At 40.1% G+C, this 24018-nt stretch overlaps 2 protein-coding genes across 4 annotated transcripts; one reads left to right on the plus strand and one right to left on the minus strand.

Moving 5' to 3' along the window:
• Nucleotides 1-901: 901 nt before the first annotated feature.
• fam193b (family with sequence similarity 193 member B) lies at nt 902-17701 on the minus strand. Its single transcript, XM_047353778.1, has 10 exons — nt 17534-17701; nt 14132-14410; nt 13105-13303; nt 9168-9377; nt 7144-7555; nt 6865-7048; nt 6539-6772; nt 2377-3439; nt 2215-2290; nt 902-1348 (listed from the first exon to the last, which is right to left on the minus strand). The coding sequence occupies exons 1-10, from the start codon at nt 17696-17698 to the stop codon at nt 1252-1254; spliced, it is 2919 nt and encodes a 972-aa protein (XP_047209734.1). The 5' UTR covers nt 17699-17701; the 3' UTR covers nt 902-1251.
• A 136-nt stretch (nt 17702-17837) lies between these two features.
• On the plus strand, nt 17838-22578 carry mxd3 (MAX dimerization protein 3). 3 transcript variants are annotated; one of them, XM_047353781.1, is made up of 6 exons: nt 17838-17953; nt 19540-19642; nt 19798-19827; nt 20781-20895; nt 21023-21188; nt 21426-22578. In XM_047353781.1, the coding sequence occupies exons 1-6, from the start codon at nt 17947-17949 to the stop codon at nt 21542-21544; spliced, it is 540 nt and encodes a 179-aa protein (XP_047209737.1). In that variant the 5' UTR covers nt 17838-17946; the 3' UTR covers nt 21545-22578. The 3 variants fall into 3 exon arrangements, with proteins under 3 accessions (XP_047209737.1, XP_047209738.1, XP_047209736.1); XM_047353782.1 differs by lacking the exon at nt 17838-17953 and adding an exon at nt 18653-18829 and having other exon boundaries at nt 21282-22578; XM_047353780.1 differs by lacking the exon at nt 17838-17953 and adding an exon at nt 18653-18829.
• Nucleotides 22579-24018: the final 1440 nt, after the last annotated feature.

A 24018-nucleotide genomic window follows, 5' to 3' on the forward strand; every position in this document is an offset into this window, starting at 1 on the left:
GGCTCGTGTCCTAAAGGTCTCTTCTATCATTGTTGCCAAGAAAACACTTGGGAGGAGGGTGTCGAGTTAACAGTACAGGTCAGAGCAGTATGGAAAATGAAGCTCACACATATACACAAACAACCCTCAGAAAAGTAAGAAAAAGGCTTGAAGGGGCCAAAGATATTCACTCAATATGTACAAGCATTTAAATTAACTGCAACAATGTGTTTCCAATGTTGGAGTGAACATTGCACAGTGTGCTGCCGAGCAGGGGCTGAAAAAGCAGTTTAGAGAGTAAGCACTTCATGGCAAGGGTTTACTTCAACACATATATCAGTGTATTGGATATCTGTAATTCTTCATAACTAACAGCGAAGGGGGACTGACACTGAAGTCACACACAAATTTTTCCAGTACAAGAAAGGAGCAGAGTTCAGTTTCTTTTGTGTTTAACACATCATGCATAGGGATGCATCTGTGGGGGGCTGGGGTGGGTCTGATAGAAATCATTTACCATGCATTCCATAGGCCACATGTAAAAACTAAATTTAAGAAGTGTCAACATGAATATGAATTTAGTGTTGCTCCCATATCCATTGCTTAAAAAAACATGCTGTTATTTTTTTTTTTCAATTTCATAATTAAGTCTAGCAGGTAGGTCTAGAGTAAGGAAGGTTGTTGATCCTAATTAAGTATTGGGTCAAGAATCCAATATAGAGCCAGGAACGACTAACTCAGCGTGGTGGTGGTGTTTTTTTCTTAATATTAGATAAAAAAATATTATATTGTGCCAAATTCTGACAACTGTACATTATTAGCATACTGGGTTAGACTGTAGGAGTGCAGGTTGTGATGGAAGATGAGCACCGATTCCATTTTATTTGACTGGAATTCATCAGTTTAACAACGTTAACATTTCTCAGATTTGTGATAAAACCATTTATTTCATGTAATTGTTTACATACTACATATGTAAGCACATGGATGCAGTTGAATCAACAGACTTTCCTCCATTTCTGTCTCAGTGATTCAGTTCATGTTGCAATGATAGCAAAAGGGTAGAGTTGGCCTTGACAACACTAACTGGCTTCTTAGCCATGAGTCAGATTTCAGTCTTTTTAGTGAAGAGCGAGATTTTGAAACCAGGGTCCCTTGGCTTTGTCAGGATAAGAAAACTGGGAATGAGAGAAGGCCTCAGGCCAAACAGTGCTCTGCTGAAAGAGTTTGTGATGTGAAGAATTTTGTCTTCCCCTCCGACTCGCATCCAGGTTATTGCGCTGCATTGGAAGGGACCTTTTTGAGGCTGAAGTTGGACCAGTTCACTGCTACTTTTTGCCGAGTTTGTTTTGCAGAATCAAGACAGAACCTGTTGGGAGCAAATATAAAAACAAGAAAAAAGGGAAAAAAAAAGGGTTAGTGGAGCAAACTATTTTAACACTGTCAGAGAAATCAGCTTGATCGGCCTGGATGGGTCACCAAATGGGTCAAAAACACGATTTTTTTCTGATCAGTGATCAACCAAGTAAGAGTTAACAGTTCACCCAGAAAACAACACATTTATGCGGGGAAGTGGTTACTGAAGGAAGAAGACTCAAATTTATATTTGACCAGAATCAGTAATTTATACAAGTCAGGGAAGCAGAGATGTAAGACACAATTTACAAGAAATTGTTCTTTAACACGTTAAGACATGTCTTTAGTTCATTCAGGCTGCAACAGTTTGAGAGAGTAACACTTTTAGTGGATAACGGGAAGGCTTAACAGAGTAAAAATCGAGATGTTATGTCTCATTCTTTGAGCTTTTAAGTTAGGTCCATCCTAAACCACAATGGATCTGGAAATGTGGCAACCTTAAAGTCAAGGGATTACATTCCCTAAAGAATTCATATTTTATTGTGCCAACCCTGCTTATTGCTAATACAAGATGCAAAAGACATTTCTATTGTGTGATAATTTTGTCTTTGCTTTAAAATAGTACATTTTTTCTAGCTACTGCTTTCTCACACAATGGGGCATAAAGTTGTCTCTGCTCTTAACATAAATAATCAATGACTGCTCCTGGCAAGAAGGCTAGAGAAAATGAAAAAAATAAAATAAAATTAGGCACAAATCACCATCTATAGGTCAAAGCTGAACAAAACTCAGAGATCAGAATGAAACCTTAAAGTTCTGATTAGTGCATCTCTAGTTTCAACTAAAACATATTTTTTAATACAGCTGTACTGTGTTTACCTTTTAAAGTATTCGACTTCCCGATCAATCTCATCCATTTCTGTGGGATCCACATCCTTAGGGAGAAACACGTCGTCTGAAGAACAGACATGAAGATGCAGAATTAGATGTGATGAATCAAATAAAAAATAGTGAGTTAAAAATAAAGATGTTGTCCCATACCAATAGCACTGTTGGACTTTTCTCCCCTGTTCTTGTTCTTCTTATTTTTCCCCTTGGGTTGCTGCTGTTGAGGACCATTTGGAGGAATAGAGGTGTGAGCTTTGCTCTCACATTCCTGCTCAGACCGACCTCCTCGGCTCTCTGTGTCAGTTTTCCCCCTCGGTGCACCCAGGAGGCCATTTGCTCCATTTGATACATTTTTGGACGATCTGCCCTCCTCAGTTTTCTTCGGCCCGTTCCTCTGGTTGTCTACTGGCTGCTGAGGTTGTTTGCTCCCAGACTTTGGGCCGTGAGGTGCCATTTCTTTAGACTCATTGGTTTTCTGAGCTTCATTCCCAGAGGCAGCTTTGGTTGGTTTGTTAAAAGTTTGCTCCAATACAGACTGCTCCTGTTTTAGCTGCTGCTTTTTATTTTTCTTTGACTTTGCACCACTGTTCCCAGTAGTTGTGTTCTTTGGATCCGGCGCATCCTCCTTCGATTTTTCCGTTGCGTGGACTGGCACCGGTGGCAAACTGTCACATCCAGTTGAAGTGCATCTTTCTGGGGAGCGAACTCTAGCAAGCTTTGAGAGACTGCTTGTAGTGTGCAACCGCTGGGTTTCCTTTGAAGAAGCACTGACCCCTGATGAAATGTTGGCAGCAGCAGTGGGAGAAGAGGGGACATTTGTGTCCTCCCATCCGTTAACCAGGTCCAGGTGGCTCTTAAAGCTTCCCAGTGACAGAGGAGAAAGGTCCAGGTCTATCTGCTGCAAGTCAGAGGAACCATTGAGATGCGACAATAAGTGGTTTCCCTCCAATGTGGCCGCCTTCTTGGGAAAGTCATTGACGTCCAGATTGAGGTCGTACATGCTGAACGAGGCCCGTATTGAGTCTTTGATGGTGTTCTTGATCTCTTCTAATCGGCTTGTGAGAAAACTGTTGACCCGTTCTAGTTCCAGCTGAGGCCAGTCAAGCAGCCGACTGGTTTCAGGACCATCAGGAATAGGCTCGTCCACAGGCTCCTCAGGTGGATTAGACTGGGGTTCACTGCAGGCAACACCAATGTTAACCTGCTGGGCTTTTTCCTGCAACGTAAATGGAACCGGTTCAGGAATAAACACACACACACATTTAGAATGTCCTGAGACCGTAATAGTAAAGCTATAGAGAAGTTTGCATGACATCTGCATGAATGCTTTACGTTTCCTGTTATTTATGGGAGTTGGTTTATGTTGTGTTGGCCTGATAACACACCATTTAATTTAAACATTGTTAAACTGCACAGGTTTGAATTTATTGGAGGTTTTCTCTAATCCATAGTTTCAGAATTATACCTACACTCCTATGAATAATTGGTTAGTTGGCCACACTTTTTGAAGCCATTAACAAGCTTCTGGTACAATTTTGGCTGAAAATTTGATATCTGTGATTGGTCGTTTTACTGTCTTGTACTTAGCTTTTTTTTATGTAATGCCCATACATTTGTAACAGTGTAGAGGCTGCGGCTTTGGAAAGGCCAGTCAGGAAGCTTTATGTAAGCCTTCGAAAAAAAAAAAAAAAAAGGCTTGATGCATGTTCAGGATCACTGTCCAGACGGACAAGCGCACCGACCAAGAAGAAGCGTCTACTTCTAAACAGACTCCTTCAAGCTCAAACGAAATTTGCAGCAGCCCACATGGATGCAAATGTCTTCAGACAAAAAAAAGGTCTATCGTCAGAGATGAGAAAAAGATTGAGCTGTTTGGCCAAAATGACACAATGAATGTTTGCCGGAGTCAACTTGAGGCCTTCAATACTAGGAGCACATAATCAGCAGTCAAGCATGGTTGAAACTTGGACAGGACTGGACAATGATCCCAAACTGCAGAACTGGTTTTGGAAAGAGTAAAGCTAACAAGCTAACGACATCAAGTGTCTCGAATAGTCCCAAACTTAGCCCTATTGGAAACGTACAGACTATGATTAAAAGCCACATCAGTGCCAAGAAGAGAACCAATTTAAATGAGCTCTACCAATTCTGATATGAAGATATATCCGACTAAAATTATGCCAGAGCCTAGTTGATGGCTACAATACAGGTCCTTCTCAAAAAATTAGCATATTGTGATAAAGTTCATTATTTTCCATAATGTCATGATGAAAATTTAACATTCATATATTTTAGATTCATTGCACACTAACTGAAATATTTCAGGTCTTTTATTGTCTTAATACGGATGATTTTGGCATACAGCTCATGAAAACCCAAAATTCCTATCTCACAAAATTAGCATATCATTAAAAGGGTCTCTAAACGAGCTATGAACCTAATCATCTGAATCAACGAGTTAACTCTAAACACCTGCAAAAGATTCCTGAGGCCTTTAAAACTCCCAGCCTGGTTCATCATTCAAAACCCCAATCATGGGTAAGACTGCCGACCTGACTGCTGTCCTGAAGGCCACTATTGACACCCTCAAGCAAGAGGGTAAGACACAGAAAGACATTTCTGAACGAATAGGCTGTTCCCAGAGTGCTGTATCAAGGCACCTCAGTGGGAAGTCTGTGGGAAGGAAAATGTGTGGCAGAAAACGCTGCACAACAGGAAGAGGTGACCGGACCTTGAGGAAGATTGTGGAGAAGGGCCGATTCCAGACCTTGGGGGACCTGCGGAAGCAGTGGACTGAGTCTGGAGTAGAAACATCCAGAGCCACCGTGCACAGGTGTGTGCAGGAAATGGGCTACAGGTGCCGCATTCCCCAGGTCAAGCCACTTTTGAACCAGAAACAGCGGCAGAAGCGCCTGACCTGGGCTACAGAGAAGCAGCACTGGACTGTTGCTCAGTGGTCCAAAGTACTTTTTTTGGATAAAGCAAATTCTGCATGTCATTCGGAAATCAAGGTGCCAGAGTCTGGAGGAAGACTGGGGAGAAGGAAATGCCAAAATGCCAGAAGTCTAGTGTCAAGTACCCACAGTCAGTGATGGTCTGGGGTGCCGTGTCAGCTGCTGTTGTTGGTCCACTGTGTTTTATCAAGGGCAGGGTCAATGCAGCTAGCTATCAGGAGATTTTGGAGCACTTCATGCTTCCATCTGCTGAAAAGCTTTATGGAGATGAAGATTTCCTTTTTCAGCACGACCTGGCACCTGCTCACAGTGCCAAAACCACTGGTAAATGGTTTACTGACCATGGTATCACTGTGCTCAATTGGCCTGCCAACTCTCCTGACCTGAACCCCATAGAGAATCTGTGGGATATTGTGAAGAGAACGTTGAGAGACTCAAGACCCAACACTCTGGATGAGCTAAAGGCCGCTATCGAAGCATCCTGGGCCTCCATAAGACCTCAGCAGTGCCACAGGCTGATTGCCTCCATGCCACGCCGCATTGAAGCAGTCATTTCTGCCAAAGGATTCCCGACCAAGTATTGAGTGCATAACTGTACATGATTATTTGAAGGTTGACGTTTTTTGTATTAAAAACACTTTTCTTTTATTGGTCGGATGAAATATGCTAATTTTGTGAGATAGGAATTTTGGGTTTTCATGAGCTGTATGCCACAATCATCCGTATTAAGACAATAAAAGACCTGAAATATTTCAGTTAGTGTGCAATGAATCTAAAATATATGAATGTTAAATTTTCATCATGACATTATGGAAAATAATGAACTTTATCACAATATGCTAATTTTTTGAGAAGGACCTGTATGTGTGGTTTCTACACAACTGCAAGACTTTTAATCAAATATTAGTGCGGGTGTATATATGTAATTGAGCCTGTATGTAACCTTTTGATCCTGGGTTTGATTAGAGAAAATTCATAATTAAATGTAAACTTGTGCACCTAAATCCTGTTGTTAAAAATCACTGAAATTCTATGTTGTAATAAAATGCTACCCTGACAATAAGGACCCCTCAAATCTAGCTTTAAAAGTCCAAAATGAATGTGGCAGTCATGTCCATAGAGTGTATGTAAACCTCTGACCTTAATCACGGTCTATCAGATTTTACTATGACAAAATTACATCTAAAGTTACTAATGTGATCGCAATTGAATTGACCTTTTATTGCTGGACTAGACTTTAAGTTTTTTATTATTTTAAACTCCTAGTCAAGTAAAATGATTTGGGACACTACTTCAACAAGTTCAGGATGAAGATCCATAAAAACTTAATAAAAACCAAATGGTCTCAAAGGTCAGCACACCTTCTTCTTTTGTTTGTGTCGGGCCCTTTTGGCAGCCTTGGCACTGTTGACAGGTTTCGGCTCCGAACTGTTAATGAAGTCCAGCAGCTCGTTCACGTCCCTGTTATCGATGGCCCCGGCAGCTGTCAGTTCAGCATCCTGACGCTGAGGCAGCTCCTCTTTACGGCGAGTTAAACGCGAGCGAAGCTTCTCACGGATCTCGGCGTAGTTTCTGCTGGTTGGTGCAGCTGGAGGCTATAAGAGGTTAAGCATGTTACTCTGGAAGTCTGGCTGAGCAAATGCTTTCTATTTTGAACCTTCTATGTCTAAAGGGGGAGGTAAATTACCGCATTGTGTCCAAAGAACTCGCAGTAGCAGCAGTCACAGTACTTCCCGTCCTTTTGATTGGTTGAAGAGGAGGCGCAGGAGCTCCTCTCAGAGCTGCTATCTTCATCCTCACCTTCTTCCAGCTCAGACGAAGGGTGGCACAATGTCCCATTTGTCACTTTGTGCCCCTTACATGCCTGATCCCTGCAAAAGAGATATAAGCCCCCATAAATGTATTTCTACTTTCAATAAACACAGAAATGTATTAATGTCACATAAGTAGAGACAACGGTTCTAACCTGCAGGCTCCAGCTGTTAGATGGCCAACGTTAGAAGGGGCCACAGTTCCTGGATTGTGTCCGTTACAAGAGTGGTTACAGCCCATTAGAGACGTTCCCAACTTGCTGTGTTGTGTGTTCACAGCAGGAATGTGGGAGTTTTTGCATGAACTGGGCTTATGAACAGACGTTGGGCTGTCTGGACTCGGAGAGCTGAGTTTGGCTGTGGGACTGTGAAGGTTTGGTACCAGCGGGGAGAAAGAAGCGTGGGCCGCCACGCCAGTGCCACAGGACGAGGTGACATGGCTATGCTGTCCAGAGTGTGGCTTTGGGGGCAGGAGGGAGGAATGCTGGGAGGAAAGACCGGTGGGACTGTTGGGCGGTACTGACAAGTCTGCATGTTGATGGTGGTCACTGGGATGAAAGGCTTCCCCTGGACAATAGCAAACATGAGAAAAAAAAAGAGCTCCAGGTTACACACACTGTGTTTTGGTTGTGATTACAAATGAGCAATCCTGATGTTCCTGTATGCAAAGGACCTTGAAAAAAGATTCACTTCTTTAGGACCTTTTTTTACGTTGTTAGACTGGAAACATTTTTGCATTTCATTTTAACTTAAGAAGTCACAATTGTAATGGGATTACATTTGACTGTGTGCAGTGAAAGCCTCATGAGATTTGTATGAGAGGCCTCAGGCTCTGTATCATAACTAAGCATTGAAACCACCAAGCAGGTAGCAGAAAATGAACAGAATTCTTTAAACATATCAGGAACAAAGTTCTGGAGATCAGATAAGCTAAAAATGTAGATTAATCCTTGGATCACTATTATATTTGTTAACCAGAAACCTACCAAGAAAAGTCAACCACAAAAACAACAAGAAGGGCATTATTGAGGGGTCACAAAGAGACCAAACGATCTCCAGGAGAAGAAACTACAGCCCAACCAGGAGGGAATGTGCATGGCATCAACTAAGAGAGCAGATTACAAAAATGTTTGCTTTCTTTTACCAAAATGAAGCAAACCATTAGAATCATTGTAAAATGACTCTAATGTGTTGTTAACTGAACAGGGTTAAGATAAGGGGATTGCATTTTTTAAATAATACAGAAATAATCAAAAATTATTTAATGTGTTAAAACAAATGCTATACAATTTTATTTTGTTGAAATTATGAAATTATGATTCCTCACCTTCCAGATAAAAAACAAAAAACCCTATTTAATTTGTGTTCATTAAAGAACAAAATATTTAACTAGATAAAATTCAACTTTACATCTTCTTTCATCATATTTGTTCCTAATATAAATGGTGTTTTCCTGGTATTATTAAATAGTTTTTCTTTATTTTATATCAAAAGACCCACTATGGAATAAGCGGTATAGAAGATGAATGAATGAATGAAGATTATATCTAAACAGCTCTTCTTTCTTAAAGATAAAGATAAAGTATAAATGTTACTCAGTTAGCAGCCTTATTGACGCTAGATAATAGGCAACTCTGCATTCTGGTTGCTTTAATGCTATAAAAACACATTTAATTGCAGAAGCACCAACAAATGAGGAGGTGACTACAATCTGTCGATTTTACACGCGACCAGCTCTTATTTGTGGTTGCTGATTTTTTCCCCCATCATTGAACGCATCATACCTAGGCCCTCCAAGGTCCCCAAACACAACACTCCTCAGTGGGTAAACTTGTTCCATTTCATCCTTTTGGGGAGTTTAATTGTCTGTCGTGGAACATGCTGGATTAAAAAAAAATCTTTTGGGAATGTCAGTTATAGTGAGAATCATCGTGGAAACGATGACTTGTTTTGAAACCCAGAGTAAAATCCTGTTTAAATGCAGAGCTGACTGCTTTCACTCTGACAAACACACAAGTTCTTAAAGAGGAAACTGGCTAAAACTTTGAATTACCCTGTGTATGAATGAACTTGTCCTTGCCTTTAGAAAATTGGAGAAACTGGCAGCAAAAATATTTAATCGGTGCCTGTTTACTTTCAATAAAATACTACTGACCCAGAATCAGACGAAACAAAATACCTGGAGGTGTTGGTCGACGGCACATGGTCTTCAAGTGCTTGGGAGTGGTCTTACAGAGGTCTGCTGAGGTAGACTGGGAGATCCCAGCAGAAGATCCACTGGAATTCTGGGATGACGGGTGACTGTAGGGACAGACTTTGGGACTTGAAGTTTTTGACGATTTTCCAGGTGCTTCGTGAAGTCCCCGTTTCTCGTGACAGGCTGTTAACCCTGTAGAATAAAACGTGTAAAACGTCTAAAATAACTGAGGTTTAATGGATGTGCACTTCCATATTTAACACTGATAAACACACAGATAAAAAGACAGTACTAAACATCTGACCAGTTGGTGTAATTTAACACTATAACAGTACTAAGCATTTAGAGGTGACTCAGATTCGATGGGTTTGTTTTGTGGAAGCATCTATTTTCTTTGGGGCACATTTAACCGTCCAACAGTAACCAGGTATAATTGCTGCTATTAGAAAGACACCAGAAGGAAAAAAAATGATTTTTGGCACTTAATAATTAAAGTCCCGCATCCAAATCTAATAAGAAAAGGAAGGATAAAGGATATGAGTTTTAATATATCGACGTACTCATTGTCCTTCATATGTCCTTATATATCTGTTGCACTGGTTTTGTTTAATTTAGGAATGATGTACACCTTCACGGCGCACACAGGCATCATTTCACTGTCATTTCCACATTTTAGCTGCAATTGTGCAACATTACCAATTCAATTTTTTTTATCCCAGAGCAGAGTTGCAAGCACTCTGGTGTATCAGGTAAACACTACAGGGCAGTCCCAATAAAGCCATGAGGCTTGGAAATATAACAAAAGGAAAGTTAATATAGCATTCAGCTACACTTTACCCTCTGTAAACACATAAACACGCCTTATTTTCACTTCTCCTTAAATGAAACGTTCTTCAGCTTGTCATGTTTAGAAAACTCTGCAGTACATCTGAGTGACTACAGTCCTGGACTAGGAAGACACTTCACCTGCTTTTCTACAAGGGCTGAAAAACGTTCCTATGATAAACACATTCTGTAACTAAATAAAAACATTTTTCCTTTTCAAAACGTCATGCTTTTCCAGACACATACATTTAAGTATAAACCATTTATTTCATACAATAGACAGCTTTTCTTTTTACCATCCATGAAATAACACAACATTCAAGTTTTCTTTAGATTCGGTAGTGTGGTAAAAGGCTGTTTCTCCACCTTGTTTGGAATCTGAACTAACATAGATCAGATCCATTTCCAAATCTACAATGATTACATTTCTGAAATCAGGACTAATCATTTAATGCAAAGTTTATGAACTGATGCCATTCTGCCTTTCTCTGTTTTTTCCCTTCATTGAAGCTACATCTGGCCTGGCGTTCCGTTTAGCTGAGCAGCCTTCCTGCGGGGAAGCATCGGCTGAGCTGCTGCTGCCAACAATTTAATGTTCTCCTTCTACAGATGATACACTTGGCCCTGTCTTTCAGTGTTTAACCCCGTCTCTCTGCAAGACATAGCTACTGGCTGAGCTTCTACTATGACTAACTGCATGTGCTCTCTTTCATGCTCTAAACTTGAAAACTGGCTCAGAGTTAATCTGCTTAGCTGTCTTTCTCTCCTAGATGAAGCCACTAAAGGAGCTACTACTGTAATTAACTTCTTACTTTTCTTTAACATAGAAAATACTCCTGGATCAGTACTTGTGTTTTTTTTTTTGGGCCTATGCTCTGTTCGCTCCAACATCCGGCCAGCAAGTGGCTGCTTACAATGAGCCTGGTTCTGGTTCTGTTGGAGGTTTCTTCCTGTTAAAAAGGAGTTTTCCTTTCCACTATCGCCACATGCATGCTCAGTGTGAGGGATTGCTGCAAAGTCAACGTAACAATGCAAGTACTTCCTCATCTAGACAGAGTCAATGCTCCAAGTCTCTGACTGGATGCAATCTGCTGGTTTTCCTTAGATAGAAATACTTTTAACCAATTTGAATAATAAACTGAATCTGACTGAACTGTTTGATAACTAGGATCAATTAGAATCTATGTTCTTGACTTTGAATCTGTATGATTTAACTAAACGGACTATTTTTTGTAAAGTATCTTCAAACATGTGTTGTGAATCGGCACTGTATAAATACAGCTGTTACAGATGCAGATACAGATGATGTTTTAATGCTTTGTATGATGTGTGGGTACTCGTTGCATAACTGATGGTTAAAATGTTAAAGTGAAGCTTTAATGTGGTAAATTAAGTATAAAGGATGAAGATGGTCAGGTTGTATAACTCTAAAACAGAAACAAACATCCAGAAGAGGACCACCTGTCACACTTAAAAGCTTGATTTAAGAACTGCTATTAAATTATATTTAATAGCTATTCTTAATTATACTTTCTCTCAATTATATAGTATTAATCCCTTACGTTTCACTTTTTGGTGGATCATATGATGAATTTATATATTTAGAAGTTATATATATGTGATGATAAGTGAGGTGTGAGTCTTGTCTTAATGCTTTTTAAAATTCTAATCTTTTTTCTTCTATTGTTTATATTCTCCAGACTGCTGATTACCTTTTAGCCAACTACCCGCTCTACTCTTCATTGGTCAAACTGATTTTTGGCCTATGTAAGCTTGTGGAGAAGTGGAAACACTTTTCGATATCTATTCCTTTCCAAACCTGTAAAATTATAAAAACAGATTCCAAACTTTTTCAGGTCCCTGACGAGAACCGCCTAAAATCCTTTTATGACTTTAGCACTACTTCAAAGGTGCCACATCTTTGCAAGTAAAAAAAGATCAGTGTCTTTATTGGGCTAAAATGAAAGAGTTAGTTTTAACAAGAATAAAACGTAAACAGGTCATTTTGCATACTCATGTAATAATCAGATAGTGACAATAGAGTGCAAATAGGCCAGAACACAATAGCAGGTGTCACCAGTGTTCAGATGATCTTAAGTTTCTGTCTCATCTGCACTGCAGAAATCAGAAGGCACATGAGAAGTTTACTCCTCCTTGGAGTTTTGGAAAGTTTAGGAGCAATAAATGCTTGGCTCTGTAATTTTTAAGCTGTGACAAGACAGAAAAGATGATGAACGATAACTTATCTGGTCTGTTGAAATGTTCCTCTACTGTTTCACAAGTTTAAGACAGAACTGCTTCTCGATCACGCACTGATCAGACTTTCACTGGCTGACAGATTCCTGGTGTTCTTTGAGGTCCGACCCGACGATTCCAATTTAGTTTACAGCAAATGCAAACTCCTTTAGATAAACTTATTTTAATTCAGCAATTAAATATAAACACATTAACAACAGACTTGACCATTCAGGCGGTAGATTTGAATCCAACACAAAATAAGTCAATACATACGACCTTAATAACCTTTATCTGATTTTCCCTCAACTGAAAACAGAAAAAGAACCCAAACCACACAGTTTGTCGATTACTTGATAGACACGAAAAACTGGGAATCAATTCCTTCAATGAACAAGAAAAACAAATGAATTTTTCAGTGTTTGAGCTGGCGATCACCAGTCGGAACTGACTGAAGCAAAACCAGCTCATTTAGTTCATTGGCTGATTAATTGGCACGTCACGACTTTTTCTTTGTTACATTTTAGTCGACTCTTATTTATTAATGACTCAGACTACAATCAAGCCTCCAAATACATTAGCTCTGTGGCGAGCAATAAAGGGTTTAGTTAAATCAGTTTTTGATTTAACCAACCTTCTATCTGCCAGCATTATCCTTCCTACAATAATGCTGAGGCCAAACTTCATTTTCTTGCTCTGAGATGCAGCAGACCAAAAGCTGAGCAAGATGCCAGCCTGTATTTATACCAACAAACGCAGTTTCCACTGAACAACAAGAACGAGCCTCTACACATGCCACTTCAGCCTGGAGAAACCTTCAGCCATCACCGTGTGTGTCCCCGGCTGCTCTGTGCCTTACCTTGTGATGACAGGCCTTGTGAGTGCGAAGAAGTGTTGTGGTTGCAGTGCTCGCCTCCATTGGAGTGGGCCGAGTTCCAGAGGCCTGACAGTTTGTGGGCCGACAGGAAGGAACTCGGGTCCCAGTCTACAGTACTTTGCTCCGGGTAACCGTTCCCACAGCTTTGGGACTTACAGGAGGAAGAGTGTGACAATGGCACCTGGTTTGAAAGAAATAACACAAAACAAAACAACATTTAGTTCCTCATCTGGTCCTTTTTTTACTGGACCTGAATTCTGGCAGTAAAAGAACCCAACAGAAGAAAAAGATGTCAAGGTGAAACAGTTTACAAAAGCATTCAACTATTTTATGGAGAGAAACAAAATAGTAAAAGATCATATCTTGTTTTTCTCATGTTTAAGACATTTACAATTTGAACTGGAGGTGTACCAACCTGACTTTTCTTGATGGAGTCTGATAGCTCGTTTTCTCTATGATTCTGACCAATTCCAATTTTATTTTTCTAAGGACAATCACGAAAAAAAAGGCAACTGTGCTGCAGGTTCCATGATAGACGTAGTAGCAGAAAACTAAGACATTACCTGAATATCCCCATTTATGCATCAAAGTAACTAACCTGGATTTATTTTTGAATTAAACTCAATAAAGTACATGCTATTGGGTGATGTGTTTATGGACCAAAAAAAGTGGGAGTTATTAGTTTTGATGCATTCAACAAAAAGGAAAAAGAGGAAATCAGATTTTTCAGTATTTAACCGGTGAATCAACGACCAGAGACGATTAAGGAAAAGATTGTCATATTCCAAAGACCGATCTGACTTATTGTTTATTTTGGGGATGCTTCACTCAAACTAAAAGAGGTTCTGCCATAAACACAGAAACAACTTTAACTTGCATCTAATTATCTTATCTCACAAAAAAAAAAAAAAAAAAAAGCACTGATTGTCCCAACAACCGAACAGTTTTCCCAACTATTAGAAAACAGAAGCTGAGTCCCTCTGACCCAAACTGGGGCTTTTATATGTACCGATGACGGCTGCTCCTGCGTGCTCCGTCTCTCCTCCTCTTCCACGCTCTTGCAGCAGCTCTGACAGATCCACAGAGGCACCTCTCCGAGCAGCGACTGAGACAGCGAGGGTACCGCGTCGGCCAGCTTTCGTCCCGGCGCCTCCCGCAATAAGGCCTGGGAGAGTGCAGGCACCGCGTCGGCCAGCTTCGTCCCGTGGCTGGCGGGAAGTCCGTTGACAGAACCTGCTCCCCAGTCCTTGAATTCTCGATGGCACAGCAGGCAGCAGGTGTGCATGGGCTAGGCAGACACAGAGAGAAACAACGTGATTACAGTTTAAGATTTAATGAACTGAGGAATGAAAACCTGACTTCATGTGGCTCCGTAATAAACTTCACCTTGCATTAAAATCCAGTTTGCAGCCAGATAGGTATAAATGGGCCTAAGAACCACTATACAGATATAGTATAAATCAGTCTTTATTTCTTTTTAATCTTCTCTCATATTTCTTCTTATCTTTGAGGCCAATTTTCTTGTTTCTTCGTGTTTCGATATGACCATTTGGTTGTTTTGAAATGCTGCCACAAACAACAATATAAAAAATTAAATTCTTGCAAGTTCAAAACATTTCAAAGATATGCAGCATAATGTATAGCAGCTCTAACAGATCAACAAAAAATATCGTTTTTAAGTGCTAATCGTATTGCTTCATATCACAAGTTAACCTTCAGGGGCCCCGCAGACTGTAGGGTTTTATGTAAATATTGGCAGATTAAAGATTCAAGAAAAAGAAAAAGAAATCAGTGTCTTGTCATGAATGTAACGGTAATACAGTGTGTCTCCACTTTTTAAAAAACGTTTTCGAGATCATTATGATTTAAATTCAAGATCCGCGTGAATTATGAATAATAACACACTAATAAACACCACATATTTAGCTTTTTTAATAACTTAAACAAGGTTTATCTGCATTTGAGTTGTCTCGGATTTTGGAGCTGGGAATCATACTCGAGTTGTGAGGGTTCTGGTTGCAAGAGGAAAACGTGTTACTTGTTTTGGTGCCGACTACGACTAGGAGCACAAGCCTGTTTATTTCCGTTTCCTGTGTTCAAACACTAAAAGGAACATGTTCACAAATTGATATTTTACAGCACTACACGTACCACTGGTTAAATAAAATAAAAACAGTCGGAAGTGCTAATAAATCATTAATACCGGTAAGCGTTACCACATTCTGTATGCCCGCCGGTATGTTGGATATTAAACTCGGAGTTGGTTTGCGAGCTCCAGCTTTCCCAGTCGGAACTGCGACTTCAGGGAGCATTCCGGTTGTTTAATGCGATTTGTGAGTAGGAAGAGACCAGAACATAAACACAACTTCGTCAACATAAATCGATGTTTTTCAGCAGGTGAGTCGAGTGCTTTTACACCTGGGTTTTCTTAACTTCAGTACCTACAGTATACAGTAAAGTATATAACGCTTCTTCTCAAGCACAGTTTACTGCTTCTCGGCAACATGGGGCTTGTAGTTTAGTCACAGATAACGACAGATAACTTCACAAGAAATAACACCTAAATTCCTCAGCCAGAACTAGAAATCCCAGATGAATCCAGGAAGTGCAACAGCAATTTATGAAAATACACAAACGCAAGACCTAACTAAAAATATTTAGAAACCTAGTGTTGAAACTCTGGACATATTTAAGAATTTTTAAGGCCTAAAATTGTATTTATTACATTACTGACTTTTTCAGAAACCTTATATGAACACTTTCATGATTATCGTTTCATCAAGCTTAAAAATAACATCACGGCTTTGTGGAAATGTATATTTAATTATCAGAAAGGTGTTTTAACAAGCTGCAATTATAACACTACAGGTGGATTTGACCTGCAGGAGCCTTTTCCAGGACCCAGAATAGTTTTCTGAAGCTGCTCTTTATTCCCCATCATCTCCACCGTACATACCAGGGGGAAAACAGATTATCAGGTCAGAATTTCAACCTAGAAAAAAAAAAGACCCTAGTTGGGATTAAATACTTTTTGTAGTTTTGTGGTAAAAAAAAAGAAAAAAAAAAGAGCACTAAGCATTTTAGATTGGTTTCATTTTCAGAGCGTTATATTTCCCTGCGTTACCTGCACCACTTCAGTCAAACAACAAAGTTGGATTTTTCACCTCTGCGATAATCGACTACAGTTTTACCAAGTGTTTTATTTTCAAATCATTAGTACTAATCACCTGAAATGTTATTATGCCAATCATCAGAACCATCCCTAGTCTTTCAACACACGTCAGTTAAAGTCAGCTGCTGGAGAAATTTAAATATAATATAATCCTGGGGTCGTCAGTCAACTAACAAGTGTCAACAGAGGTCAACGAGTTAATTCTGTGTATGTATAAACACTGTGTCGCATCATTATAAAGCTTAAATAGCTGTAAATTACATTTAGAGAAATGCATTCCTGCCAGGATGCATTTTGCAATAAATCATGTAAGATAAATAATGTTTTATAAGATTTATTTGTAAGAAAATAAACAAAAGCTACATGCTATAGTGTTAGAGCATCATAGAGCTGGAGTTAAAATGGTACTGTTATTTTATTTTTTTTATTATAAGAGTAAAAAAGGAAAACTAATAGATTGTAATTAAACCTAGTTTTTAAGCTTGTTTTAAATTCTGTGTGCAACTCACTCAGACTGAGTTAGGCACCAAAAACGATGCTCATAGCGGCAGGAGTAAAAACGTATTATTTTATTATCGAATTAAAATATAGTTAATATCATATCAATTTTAAGTTCGTTTTCAATGCCTGGTGGAAATGACTCCATCTCATCAAGGCTTCACAAAATGATGTGTTTACAGGTAAAGTTCTGATAGTAGCTTATGTTGCACCTCCACAGAGAATCACAAATAATAATGCGAGACGACAAAAAGCAAATGATAAATAAGATTTAGCATAATAACGTTTAACCCGTTGTCTCCTGCAGCTGCTAAGCTGTTAGCCCGGGCTTGCAGAGCGCTCCTGCACACAGGATGAAGCACGTTTGCGGCACACTGACTAGCCTTGAGGCTAACGCTAGCTGGGCGGATGAAGAGTTGTAAAGGCTGGAAATGGGACGACCTGTCCGAGGCACAATGTCACCTGTCCGACATAAGAGATGGGCTGCAAAGCTCCAGGCTTCTCCTCCCTAAATTCAGCTTGTTTGTTAAGCGGCACATCCAACCCGACCAAGCTCCACATCCACGACAAGTACATCAAGTGTGAAATAGCTTCCAAGTACCGAGCGAATGCATTTAATTTTACCTCAGCGGTTTCTGGTAATTAAATACAAAAGAACAATGCAGTGATGTCGGGATTAGAAGAGTAAAGCAGGAACATAGGCCGGCTAGTCTGCGTGAAAGGTTTGCTTTTTTTAGCTACCTGGTTCGCCCTGGTGTTGGCCAGCCTATCCAGCCCAGCATCTCCTCCGTCGCCGTCGCCGCCAGCTGCATCGCCGGGAGAGACTGAGCTCTTCGGTGCGATTTGCTGTCCAGCCACAAGCTCCTTCTGGCTGACCCCTTGTTGCTTGCTTTTCTTCCTCGCCATTACGATGGTGTTTACGGAACGCTTTGGCCAAGTTTGCACCAGTTTCAATATTTTTTACGAGCACACTTTCGTTTCTTCTCGGACCTCAAAATGTTCTCTATCTCCTCCAGTCAAGACAACAGTCAATATGGCGGAGTACTGGCACACTCGAGGGTTCAGAGGTTAAAGATACTACTGGCAAGGAGGCTTCACTTCCAAACAGAGAACAAACCTACAACAACGTTCAGTCGGTGAAGCCAGACAGCGCCATGTTTAGTAAGGGCAAATCTGTGTCGTTTTTCATTTCTAGAATATATTTGAAAATACAGCTTTTATTCCGACAATTTATTTTGTTTTAACACATGATTCATTTTTTTTTTAGAATAGCAGAATTACCGCAAGCATGTATAATTTGTTAAATAATATAAAATCGCATTTTTACTTAAATAATATGAGGAGTGTGATTTCGAGATTTAGTTTAGGTGGAAAAAGAAATCCTAACACAGATGATGTTTTAGTTTATCATTATTGTTACTAAACATAATATAGACATATATAAAATAATACAGTAAAATTTACAAATGTGGGAAAAAAACTTGAGCTTTGAGCAAATTACAAAAGGGTGCACGTATCGCACGGAGGGGAGTGGTTGAAGCAGAGCGCTACGACACTGAGTTGAAGGTCTGACCATGACGCTTTACGATGCATTTTGACCCCTTCAGATGCTCTTGAAAATGCTCGAATAGAAGCATACATACATATGTATATATGTGTATATATATATATATATATATATATATATATATATATATATATATATATATATATATATATATATATATATATATATATATATATGTATGTGTGTGTGTGTGTGTGTGTGTGTGTTATAAGCGTTTTAACCAGAGGCCCGAAAGCATGACATTTCCGAGTTTACATTCAGTACGTGAATGCAGCACTATTGTTGGCTCTCCCTGCACTGTGGACGTAGTCAGCACACAGTCCTCCGCTCTGTGAGCTGCAGATGTTTGTGGTGCTGTAGTTTGTTTACCTCTGATCACATTACTCTTACAAACGCAATGATGGAAGGAAATGTTTGCAGCATCCAGGTTCTCCTTTGGGCAGCCGAGTTTGTGGAGAGAAAAGGCCGAGGTTGGTATTTCGCGTCAACAGTCAACCTCGGGGTACGAGTTATTGTTATTAAGTGGGTAAAAAAAAAACAACAAAAAAAAAAAAAAAACAGTCTGCATCGAGAAGCCACTATAAAAACATACGCGATGTATAATACAGTAACCAAATTGATTGCTTTTGTTTGAGATTGCACAAGGACGTCCAGCTGAACGTTATCGCGGCCGGGCTGCGCTATTTTTGACTCAGTGACCTACATATCGGTCGCATCTTTGTATTCGAAGGCGCCAATCTCGCCGAGTTTGAAAATGAATCCGGGGCGGCGCTCATCGGGTGAATGAAAGCCCGGCTGGTCAGGGAAGCTACATTTGTCACTCGTGTATGCAGAGGCGATGCTTGTTGATTTTAGTTAGTTAGGCTACTTTTAATGTAAAAAACCTCGGTTTGAATGTAACGAATGGTTAATAGATGGATGGCGCCAAACCCCCCCCCCCCCCCCCCCCCCCAAAAAAAAAATAAAGTTGAGCTGATGACTTCTCAAACTGTTTTCCTCTTTTTACTTAAGGTTTTACCTTGGGTTAGAATAATATTCAGGTTATACTACACATTTAATCCAATAACCCCACGACTTTAACATGTTTACAATGAAAAACCACGTTTTTAACACTGTAACAGTAATTTATCAGTGACACATACATTAATGTTTGCCTGTGGTGGTTTTCCTTCCCGTGCAGAGGCCGAACATGGATATGCTTCCCCCCCGCCTCTCAGTCCGGGTAACTCTGAGGAAGGAAGCAAACTGAAAAGTAGGAAGATTTCCGCTGCTGGTGGCAAAAGGTAAATACATTATGTAACAGATTACTGACAGAAGGGTGTGTCTTTCAGTCTTTCGGTTCTGATAAAGAGCCTTGTTAAACCTCGTCCACAGATGTTCCTTCTTGAGTTATTTATAAATGTTGGTATTAACAAACGTGTTTTTATTCTAATTACAGGACAGTTCACAATGAGCTGGAGAAAAACAGGTAATCATATTTTTTTACAGCAATTAAAATGTGTCATAATTGCAAAGCTGTTTTTGTAGATTTAACAGTACGTTGCCTTGAAAGAGTATTCACATCCCTTGAACTTTTTCCACATTTTGTCACGTTGCCTCCACAAACTGCTGTGTGTGTTTGGTTTGTGATAGAGCAATGGAAAAGTATCCTTTCTTCATTGCAACATAGCTCAAGCTCAGTCTGATTGGATAGAGTATCTGAAAGGCAAAGATTAAAACAGATTCTCAACTGCATATTTAGACCTGGACTTTGACTGGGTCATTTGTCTGTCAGTGTGCCCCAGGTCAGCTGTGGCTACATTGTAGCTCACCACTGTCAGCGTGTGAATGTGTGTATGAATGGGTGGCTGACTGATTGTAGGCTGAAGCGCTTTGGGGTCTCTGGGGTATGGATAAAGCGGTATAGTTGTAATGGCCATGTACCATTTTTAACACATGAATATGCTTGATTTAAACCATTTCATTGTGCTGTATGCTTAGGGTCTGCTGTCCTGTTCGAAGGCGAACCTCTACGCTATAGTAGCCTCTATTAGGTCTTTTGCAGCCTCTAACAGGTTTTATTCCAGGACTGTCCTCTTTTTACCTCCATCCATTTTCCTACAAACTCTGACCAACACCCCGGTCCCTGCCGGGAAAAAAACAACCCTTTGAGAAACCTCTGAGGCCTTCACAGGACGGCTCTATTTATGCTGAGATCATACACAAACAGACCAAAGGCGCACCACACTTCACATTATATGTAAAAAAGAAACTACGTGTCACATTTCCTCCACCTTACAATAACTCAGAGTTAATCTATGGCATAAAATCAGTAGGAGCTCCGTTGAAAGTTGTGGTTGTAATGTGACAAGATGCGAACAAGTCAAGAGTATTTAAATGTAGCAAGGCAATGAACTTATTGCTGATCACTGTAAACTGCAGGCGAGCTCAGCTGAGGCACTGCTTGGAGGAGCTGAAGAAGCATGTTCCAGTCTCTTCAGACTCCATGAGGAACACCACCCTGAACCTGCTGAGACAAGCTCAGCTTCACATAAAGGTACATTATAAATCCTCACGTTTGACCTCTGTAACCAGTTCATGATGCCTTCTTCACTATTATTTCCCCTCTTCCTGCATCTTAAGTTTTGTTTGAATGTTTCTCCCCCTCATCTGCGTCGTTTCAGAAGCTGCAGGAGCAGGACGAGCGTGCGGAGCAACTGAAGGACCGCCTTCGCTGGGAGCAGAGGGAGCTGCGTGTTCGGCTGGAGCAGCTGCAGAGGGGAACAGAGAGGATGAGGAACAATAGCCAGGGGTCCACCATGTCCTCGGAGAGGTCAGACTCAGACAGAGGTAGGTGGATGAGGGGCTCTCAGCTCAGATCTTGGCAAAATCTCATAATACAGATTTCAGTTGTGTTTTAAACCTTTTTTCACATCTTGGTAGGAATTGAACCTTTGAAATGCAGAAAAGATGAGTTGTTTTAACTGATCGCATCACACAGCCCAAGTTTTTATCCCTTTCACCTTGATTGTGATATCTATTGTCCTCTATTAATGGGTTTGACCTTTGTTGTTGTCTTCATTACAGAAGACGTGGAGGTGGACGTGGAAAGCATCATGTTTGACTGCGTGGACTCTGACGGGCTGAGTATTGCACACATGGACGCAGACCACAGTTACTCCAGCTTGGACAGGTCCTGGCTATGACCTCCGTGACACAGGGTCTGCAAGAGGGAGAGGAAGAAGAAAACATTCCAAAAACAAAACAGGATGAGGGAGAAAGAGGTTACTGTACACAACCGAACACTTGTTTTTTACAGGAAAGCTTTTTTCTGTCTTGTTTTAAAGCAACAGGCTAATAATACATCCATTTGCACTAAATTGGGACGGATGTTACATCACGCATAAGCAGTCCTCCGATCAAGCAATTATGTTGTTTTTTTTTTGGTTTTTTTTTATACTGAAAGCCATGAGGTGTTAACCTGCCTATGATTCAGGAGCTCAGTTTTAATCAGAAATAAGGACTTTAATACAAATTTCCTTCATGTCTGTGTTGAATTCTGCCTTAAACCAGATTTAGACTAACGTTCTACACAGCTTCTCCTTAGCACTAAGTTTATATTGCAGCATGTCGCATTTAGCGTGCACTTAAACATATTTTCTGTTATTTGTTTTATTTTTGTCCTCCAATGTAAGTTCATGTATTTATAGCTCTTTTTCTTCTGTTGCACATAACGTCCACCCGTTGCACTTGTTTTGTCACAGAAAGTTTCGAGGTACGGCCAAAGAGAGGGAACAAAACCAGCAGCTAGGAAATGGGGAGAAAAAAAACAAAAAAAAAACAACCTGTCAGATTTGCACATTGAGGTTTCGTACCGGCACACATTTGCATCTCTATTTAAAACAAAGAGTTTTGACGCATAATGTGATCAGTCGAATTGTGAGCGCATTCAAGTTGGCGAAGAGTGCTGGCCATCTACAGGGTTCACTTGGGCGTTTTAAATACAACAAATTCACCAGTCAGAGCAGGCAACATCTACTTGCAGTGATTATGCAATTAATGTTGATTACAAGTATGTAACGCAGATTTAGTAACTGAAGGTGCTTTCTTCTTCAATTTTGTATATGCAAGAGGCCTTATTACTTGTAGTTTGTCTCTCCACCCAGTAATATTGTGTAGCATTTTTGTACTGGTGTAAGCTTTCTTTTTTTTTTTAACAAATAAATATTTTCTATATTTATTTCTTGCATCGGTCATTATTTCCCAGAATTATTAGTATTTTTTTCAGCTAAAACTATTTTCTTTGTGCTTATAACCTGGGCTTTATAAGCAATGCCTCGCAAAAGTTTTCATACTTTTTGACCTCTTTCACATTTTGTCACATTATAAATACAAAATCAGTGTATCGTAGTATGATTAAAAAAATCTATAGCACGCTATAGTATTCTATAGGTATGCTTATTTATTGAGCCCACTTACCTCCAATACCCTTTAATAAAAACCAGTGCAACCAATCAGGAAATAGTCCACCTGTCTGTCTAAATCCAGCTGTTCTGTCTCAGGCCTCAGGTTTTTTAGAGAACCAACAGCATCGTGACAATCGTGTAACGTCAGACAGGTCAGGGAGAAAGTTTAAAGCAGGCTTGGGTTATAAAAGCTTTGCCAAACTGAAAATCTTACATAGCACTGATCAAAAATGGAAGATTATCGCACAACTGCAAGTCATCAACTAAACTCACAGATTGACCAAAAAGAGCATTAATCAGGGAAGCAGCCAAGAGGCCCATGGTAACTCTAGAGGAGCTGCAGCTTGGGTGGGTGAATATGTTGACATAACTATTAGCTGTACAATCCACAAATCTGAATATCTGAAATACCATAACTTCGGGTGTTTCATACTGACCAGTCTTGTCACCCACTCCTGCTTCCAGTTTCCTGTATTTATACTTTATTTGTCTGCCATGTTTCTATTGAGATGTTCCAGTAGCACAATGACATTCAGCCAGAGCTACAATCAGGTGGTTCAGATCACACCATATTAACATGTTAGAATGGTTTAGTCAAAATCTAGATCTAATCTCTTTTCCATTCATGGTTCCAGCTCCAACCTGCTCTACCTCACTCTACTTGTCATGAAACCTGTTGTTTCCATTGAAGGCTGGGGCTTCTAGCAACATGTGCTGTGCAAAGTTTTATAAACCCTCACCGTCACACATCATGTCCTCTTAAAGCAGTAAGGAGTTTTTTTTGGAGCTTTTCCCTGTACTGCGGTGTGCTGTAAAATCTGTTGCTCGTCACTCTCCGCTACCTCGGCACGCACTTTATGCCGCAGACATACGGGTGACCCAGGAAAATGGCCAATCAGTGGACAGATGTCTGCTGACATCACATTTTGGCCCTGCTGACTAGCAGGAACCGAGAAATCCAGTACCAGGCCAGGAAAGCCAGTAACGTAAACAGTCACAAAGTGGGGTAAATGGAGTGGAGCCATCCAATGTAAAGCCAATGGAAAAGGAGCATAATTTTGGCCTTAGTAACACTGTATTCAAACACTTTCCGTTGTTGGTTTGTAAAGAAGAATGTATAATACTTTACGATTATTCATGTTCAAATATTTTATATATCATATATAATTTTTTCCACTTTACAGTGATGCACTTGTGTTATCACATAAAATCCC

This window comes from Girardinichthys multiradiatus, chromosome 23 (genome assembly GCF_021462225.1).
Source record: "Girardinichthys multiradiatus isolate DD_20200921_A chromosome 23, DD_fGirMul_XY1, whole genome shotgun sequence".
NCBI classification, from domain to species: domain Eukaryota; kingdom Metazoa; phylum Chordata; class Actinopteri; order Cyprinodontiformes; family Goodeidae; genus Girardinichthys; species Girardinichthys multiradiatus.

Coding starts and splice junctions, on each gene's coding strand:
- fam193b (XM_047353778.1), bottom strand. CDS start 17,698: ATGGCGAGGAAGAAAAGCAAGCAACAAGGGGTCAGCCAGAAGGAGCTT. Junction 3,440..6,538: donor GACACAAACAAAAGAAGAAG/GTGTGCTGACCT, acceptor TTTACGTTGCAG/GAAAAAGCCCAGCAGGTTAA. Junction 1,349..2,214: donor GAAGTCGAATACTTTAAAAG/GTAAACACAGTA, acceptor TGCTCCCAACAG/GTTCTGTCTTGATTCTGCAA.
- mxd3 (XM_047353780.1), top strand. CDS start 18,757: ATGATGGAAGGAAATGTTTGCAGCATCCAGGTTCTCCTTTGGGCAGCC. Junction 19,643..19,797: donor TCCGCTGCTGGTGGCAAAAG/GTAAATACATTA, acceptor TTCTAATTACAG/GACAGTTCACAATGAGCTGG. Junction 21,189..21,425: donor GAGGTCAGACTCAGACAGAG/GTAGGTGGATGA, acceptor TCTTCATTACAG/AAGACGTGGAGGTGGACGTG.